The 6,742-nt window shown below is 41.1% G+C and overlaps 1 protein-coding gene across 1 annotated transcript in view; it reads right to left on the bottom strand.

Moving 5' to 3' along the window:
* Positions 1 to 6,683, bottom strand: part of EPHA7 (EPH receptor A7) — a 224,850-nt gene extending 218,167 nt beyond the window's left edge. Inside the window, exons 1-2 of the mRNA XM_007950746.2 lie at positions 6,587 to 6,683; positions 2,147 to 2,211 (exon numbers count right to left, since the gene is read on the bottom strand). Coding sequence (XP_007948937.1) covers positions 2,147 to 2,211; positions 6,587 to 6,683 — 162 coding nt within the window. The remainder of the gene's footprint in view (positions 1 to 2,146; positions 2,212 to 6,586) is intronic.
* Positions 6,684 to 6,742: the final 59 nt, after the last annotated feature.

The following is a 6,742-nucleotide window of genomic DNA, read 5'->3' as shown; positions in this document are numbered from 1 at the left end:
TAGATAACAAATAGTAAGACTACATAAATCCATTTAACAAAATTCTCATTTTATTGTCTCATTTTCCCAGAAAGTGCAATCATTTCCACAAATGACACCATTGAGGAAGACATCTTAATTCAGATGCTTTATTTTGATAGAATGTTTATAAAAATATTTTTTAGAAATGTAAGTTTTGGTAACATTTTTTTCCACTTAGATATCAAATCACATGTGACTTAAACTATCTTATAGATGGAAAATATTATCACCTATCAATTTCAGCATAGTGCCTAAGGCACTTGACTGATAACCAGAAGGCTGGTGGTTCAAACCTACCAGCCACTCCGCAGAAGGAAGATGGGGCAATCTACTTCCTTGGAAACCCAAGGAGGGGTCTCTATGAGTCAGGTCTGACTTGACGGCACATAACAACAACAATCAATTTCTAATATTATATATTGATTCTTATAGATAATTAGGGTTAATATTTAACTCAAGATACTTTAGAATGGTAAAATATCATTTGAGTTCAAGATAACATTGACAGTCATAATTTATCAATTGTGAATTACATGGGTGAAATACTGCAATCATGTATCAGTTAACTTCTCTTCACAGATAAAATCATCCTCTATCTCTATTGCTTTAATTGATAGATGATTGAAAATGGGCTACATCTGTCATAGGCAAGAAAGGTGCTCCATTTTATATAGTGAATGTCTTTCTATAATATAAATTATTTTACTCATGGAAACTACTTCACTTTCATGAAAAGTATTACATTCATATCTCAAACTCAGTGCACTTTTTACATTCAATCTATATACGATATTTCATCATTTGTCCGTAATTTATTGTGACCAATACAGATAGCTAAAATATAATTGTAAGTACTTTCTAAAACATTAATTCAATCAAAATCTGAAAATTTTAAACAGATTGGCACTGTGCATATTTTGTATTCCTAACAGACTTCCAATTCATGACATACTGCTTTTATGATGTTCTTATACTCAAAATCCCTTTCAGACTTTATTTATTTATTCTCTTTGCTTCTGGCAAGATTCGTTAAACTTTACATCCTTACTCATCCTTCACATTTTTTAGATTCTCAGTTTCTTACTGTGCCAAAGATTAACGTAAGTAACAATGGAGTATATTCTCTTCTCTCAGATACTTTTTCCCTAATAAGGAATGAAGAATGTACCCTCTAAAATAAGACCTGAAAACATGGATACTGAACTAAATTTAAATAAGTAGCATATCCTTCTAGATATATGAAACCTAATGTCAGCATTTGTTTAGGGCTTACTTATATGTTGATGCAAGGAACTCTAGTGGCATAGTGGTTAAGATATTTGGCTGCTAACCAGAAGGTCAGTAGTTCAAACTCAATAGCCACTCACCAGAAGAAAGATAATAAGGCAGTCTGCGTTGGTAAAGATTTACAGCCTTAGAATCCCAATGGGGCTTGCTATGAGTCAGAATCTTCTCAATGACAGTGAGTTGGGTTTTTATCTTGAAAGATTTTTATTGAACAGTATTCACTCATATTTATTATAGGATACTTTTACTATAACATGTTATGTCATTGTTCGTGATTAATAACAGAAGATAGCACATGATATAAAGTTGGAGACTCCAAATAATATTTTATAGCAATTTATATGTAAAAATGTTAACCATATTATATTTTTAGTTACCTTTTAAAGTATATATTCAATGATGCTAAAACTGGTTTTAAAAGAGGAAAACAGATTACATACTGTTTTAAAGAACTATACACAACCTACCTGGTGATTATACTACAGAAATTTAAAGCAACTAAAAAGGTTTAAGTGAGTTTGTGAAAGGAATGTTCCCTGTAATTAGTTAGCATTTATAGCCTGGAACCTGAAGTATGATTCCATTCACAACAGGAGCTCAAAATACCATGGTTATAGGGAGTTTTTTCAATTCATTTCCCCAAGTTCTAATATATGTTCCCTACCCAGAAAACTCAATGTCTCATTATAAATACAACAAAATATTGAACAAAGTATTTGGAATTAAAATGGTTAGTTTAAATATGAAGAACAGTAATAATATGCCCATTCTCATAGAAGTAGGCTTTGTTTCTTACTTTAAATATGAAAGTTGGTATTTTATGAGAAAAAGTGCTTACCCCATTAGGTGGTGAGGAAATCCATTCCAACTCTGTCTGTTGTGCTTTGGAATCCAGTAGCAGTACTGAAAAAGAAGGCTTGATTTCAAAAACTTACGTGAAAGATTTAAACATACATTTAAATTAAACTATATCTAATTTTTTATATAACTGTCACTTTATCACTTGAGATATATTTATTGATGTAAATTAAAGATGAAATGACTATTTATCTGATACAAGTATATTCCACTATTTCAAGAAGAAAAAGGTAATAAAATACCAATATTATTTTTGGTATTTTTAAATTACATATATTAAAATAAATTTTACAATTCAACAGTAGGATCAAAATAAAGGTAAAAAATTGACTTGTAATATATTTTGATTTCATACAAACTATATGTGATAGAGTTTTGTAAACCACTGAGCCCTTGACACGTTATCAATATAAATTGAACATAATAAAATGTAACTCCCATATTGCTTTCAGTCATTAATTTATAATACTCTTTCAAAAGTACTTCCTAGAGACTTTTGAGAATTAGAATTTTTTAAATTGTCACCACAGTGACTTCTCTTAAGTCAAAACAAATACAGAAATGTTTTTAAAAGATATATTAAGCAATGTTATAATGAGAAAAAAATAAATTGATTATTATTTACAAAGTACACTTGTAGATTAGTCAAATATCTGTTTTCAATATTTCATTTTTTTTTTTTAATTTCCAAATATCTCAAAACTAAATCTCAAGAATGGTATAATTCAACCCTAACATGACTTTTAATAACAGTTGTATTCCACTTGTATACTATGAAAAGGCATAATGCAATTAATTTAATATTTGTAATTTACATAATGGATAGTAAATGATCCTGATAATATTAATATAAGAGAATGATAAGAATGTTATACTTCAAAACACATCATACTTCCAATTTGATATATTTTACTGGTTTTAGGACAATTACCCTCCTAAAGCTCTCCTTGGTAAGACTAGTTTCAAAGTTACACATGAGTTTTTATTCTTAAAATATTTCTCTGACTCTACAGCATTTTAACAAGTGCATTGATTTGTCCAAATAATAGTGACTATATTTTCAAATATGTAAACATTCTTAAAATCAGTCTCAGCAAAATGTTAGGATTTAGACTTAAAATACATGCTTACATGGACTTCTAAATACTGACCAACTCTCAAACACTAGGAGATAAAGAATGTGAATCTGAAGCATAATTAAAATTTGTTATGCTAAGAAAACAAAGAACAGTTGATTATGTGTTCAACTCCTTCACTCTAAGCAAGGTTATCCCCTGTAACTGTAGATAAGATAGATACAGTATACAGACATTGTTTTTGAGGTTTTTTGTTTTTTTTTTTAAATGTTTTACATTTAAGACCCACAGATACCACGACAGCAAAAATCTTGGTCAAAAGCATTTGATTCGCTTTCAAATAGGAAAACAACAGTTTAAAAATATCACGTTCGTACTTGGAGCATTAACAAACCGTTGGACTAATGAAGTTAGATGAAATAATTTTTAAAGTTTATTTTTTACTCTCAACAAAAGAGACGAAGCACAAGTAAAAGTGGGTTCTAGGTACTTTCTTTTTGTTTTTGAGGTTTTTTTGGGGGGGGGAGGGGTGGGGGGTGTATTCACAGGAGACAACTTGATTTTACACCCAGGTGACATTCCTCTGTCGTTTGAGAGTGTGATAAGCATTGATTGCAATTGTTTATTTCTGTCCTATTACCACTCATCACAGCCTGGGGCCGGGAACTAGGGACGCAGTGTTCAGGTGATGGGAAACGAGTTAAAAGATCTGCAAACAAACTAACAAATAAAAATAAGATAGAAACAGACCAGAGAGTGTTTAGTGACAAACAGCTCTTTAGTGATAGTCCGTCTCGCTTCCCCGCCGTTCGCTCCCGGAAAAAAATCACAAGTGTGCGCTTCCCCTTCCAGCTTTGAATACTCAATGTCACCCTGCCTTCGAGCCCACGATGCGCAGCCCTGCCTCCGGCACCGATGCGGAGAACACAGGCCGGGCAGAGGTGAGGGCAACGCGCCTGCCGCGCCCTGCCCTCAACCAGCCCTGGGCCAAAGGGACAGCCGCGGGCCGGGGCGGGGCCGTAGGCTGGGCGGGGCGGGGGTTGCTAACCCGAGCGCCAGGCGCGCAGATCATCCATTACGCCTCGGCCAGATCTAGGCACTCCAGGGAGCCGGTGGCGCCCGGGCTCCATGAGAGAGCTTGGAAGAGAGAGGCTTTCGGGAATCGTCTCCTCCGAGGGGACAGCAGCAACAGCATTTACAGAGAGAAACACAGCAGCTGCACTTCGCCTCCAAGCGTCAGACTCTGACTTTTACATGCGCTCACAGTAGCGGGAACTGACCTCCCGGAGTATGGGTCAGGGAGAGAGGGGAACAAGGTGCTATGTCTTCCCCCAAAGGCCTCCTCCCGACCCCGGGAGGTCGGGCACCTACTCTAGGCAGTTCCCAGCGCTCGCCCCTGGGCGTTGACGAAGCCGTGGACCGTCCGGGGAGGCTCTTTCCCAGAACGTCCGCTCTTGATCTCCTCTGCGCTCTGGGCGCGTCGCTACCGAGAAGCCGGACTCACTCGCCACCCGCCGGCCAAGGAGAACGCCACTCCACCCGTCTTTTAAACATCTTACATCTGCATTTAAAGAACTCAGACGCCTAGAATCAGAATCCTCTCCAAGTATCTTACACCTAGAGAGAAAAGCGAGCGAGTAACTAACTCTAGCTGCAGGAACCTCTCCCCCTAGTGATGCAGTTATTTATAGCTCAAACTCCTGCCCCAGCCTGCGTGTGCTAGTGCGCCGGGCTTCGCCGCGGCGGTGAAAACTTTTCCTCAGGTCCCGCCGTTCCAGAGGACTCAGTACGAAGTCCCACCGTAGAATGATCGAATGATCGAATGATCGCTAATGTCAGGAGAGTGGACATGTGTTCTTTGGTGTGCATGGCTGTGCGTTCCTGGCAGACGTCTAGTCATCTGCAAACAAGTAACCATCAGTTCGGAGTCACGGTTTTCCCTGAATGTGTTCCACTTCAACACAGGTTGCAGATGTGAAAACTAGGGTCAGAAGGTCAGGTTAGATGAAGGAGTAGGATATGGCTTTGGGGGTGCTGAATGAACGAAACGGGGTAGGCGACTGGAATAAAGATCAACACTAAATTACTAACTTTTCAGGAATAAATGAAGCGAGGACCGACATTTACACCCCCTCCACACACCCACGCACATCCCATGACCTAAATCTGACAGATTGCTCTACCCTCTACATAAAGAACAAATAATTATTCTGTTTCTCAGCGTCTAAAATCCCACCTTAGACACACAGCCTGTCTAAGGGGTGGGGGGGGCAAGGCATTTCCATTGACAGGATTTATTTTTCCCCAGCTCCAACTACAGGCACCGAAAGGTATTTTACCTCCTGTCAATGGTTCAAAGGAGAAGGAAAATAAATAATAAATAACCACACACAGACGTATCTGGTTGGGCAAATGAAACCAGCTCTCTTAGACCGAACTAGCTCTCAGGGTTCAGGTCTTTCGAGAGGTTTAGCCACTCAGACTCCTCCAATGCCTGGGTGTGGGGCAAGTGATTCCGGGACTCGTATTCCCTCAAGCATCATTTCTTTACAAATTTCACAGCCCCAACCCTCCGCTAGTATCCTCCGCCCGCCGAGACCCACTGGCCGGCCGCTGCCCCCACGGCCGCCCCGACCCGCGCTCAGAGTGCGCTCGCTCCCTGGAGGCGGCCCCGGCCGGTGAGGCGCGCACCATTCGAGCCACTTCCACCTCTACGGCTTTATTGTTCCGCGCCGGCGGCCGAGCGCCAAGCGCAGGCCCGCGCCGCCACCTCCGACGCAGTGAGGACTTCATTAGTAACCCGAGCGTTCCAAGCTCACGCAAGCCTCAACCCCTCTGGGAAGGCTCCGGACTCCCGCCGTTCGCTAGAGGGCTAGCTGGACACTAAGGACCGTACCCGCCACCCCCCAGTCTCAGACCCAACTCCGGCCACAGCTTTCCCCACCGGAGGCAAACACCGAGAGAAGAAAGGAGAGGAGGTGGACGGGCAGAGGGAAACAGATTGGACCCGTCCCGGGTCCTAGAGAATTGGCTCGCCAGCCGTGCTCTCTCTCCGCTCATCTCCCTCTCCCTCCTTTGCCGCTCATTCCATCCGGGTGGCCCATGCCAGAAACCAGCTCCCTTCTGGAGGGGCCCTAGCACGGGCTGCAGGCAACTCGGAACAGCCCCGCTCGCCGTCCGCCAGCCGGGCAGGAGCAGCCGGAGCGATGAGGGGGCGGGGAGCGGACGGGGGAGGGTCGCCCCGCGCCAGAGGCACGGCCCGCAGCCCCGCTGACGAGCTGGCTTGTTCAGGTAGACAGCTAAATAAATAAGTCAGAAGAAACTTTGCTTTTCTATCACCTTACCTTCCTTTGCAGCCTGAGCCTCTCCCGTATGTGCAAAGCGGAGCAGCCAGATGTAGCATAAAATAATCCATGAAGGGTGCCGAGTTTGAAAAACCATGGTGCATGAGCAGGTTTTATTTTAGATTTCAGTTATCTTGACTCGTAGCTTTTTAAATG

Source organism: Orycteropus afer, unplaced genomic scaffold (assembly GCF_000298275.1).
Source record: "Orycteropus afer afer isolate SDZICR_OR568_19922 unplaced genomic scaffold, OryAfe1.0 scaffold00011, whole genome shotgun sequence".
Taxonomy (NCBI): Eukaryota; Metazoa; Chordata; class Mammalia; order Tubulidentata; family Orycteropodidae; genus Orycteropus; species Orycteropus afer.
This window is presented reverse-complemented; position numbering and strand designations above follow the sequence as displayed.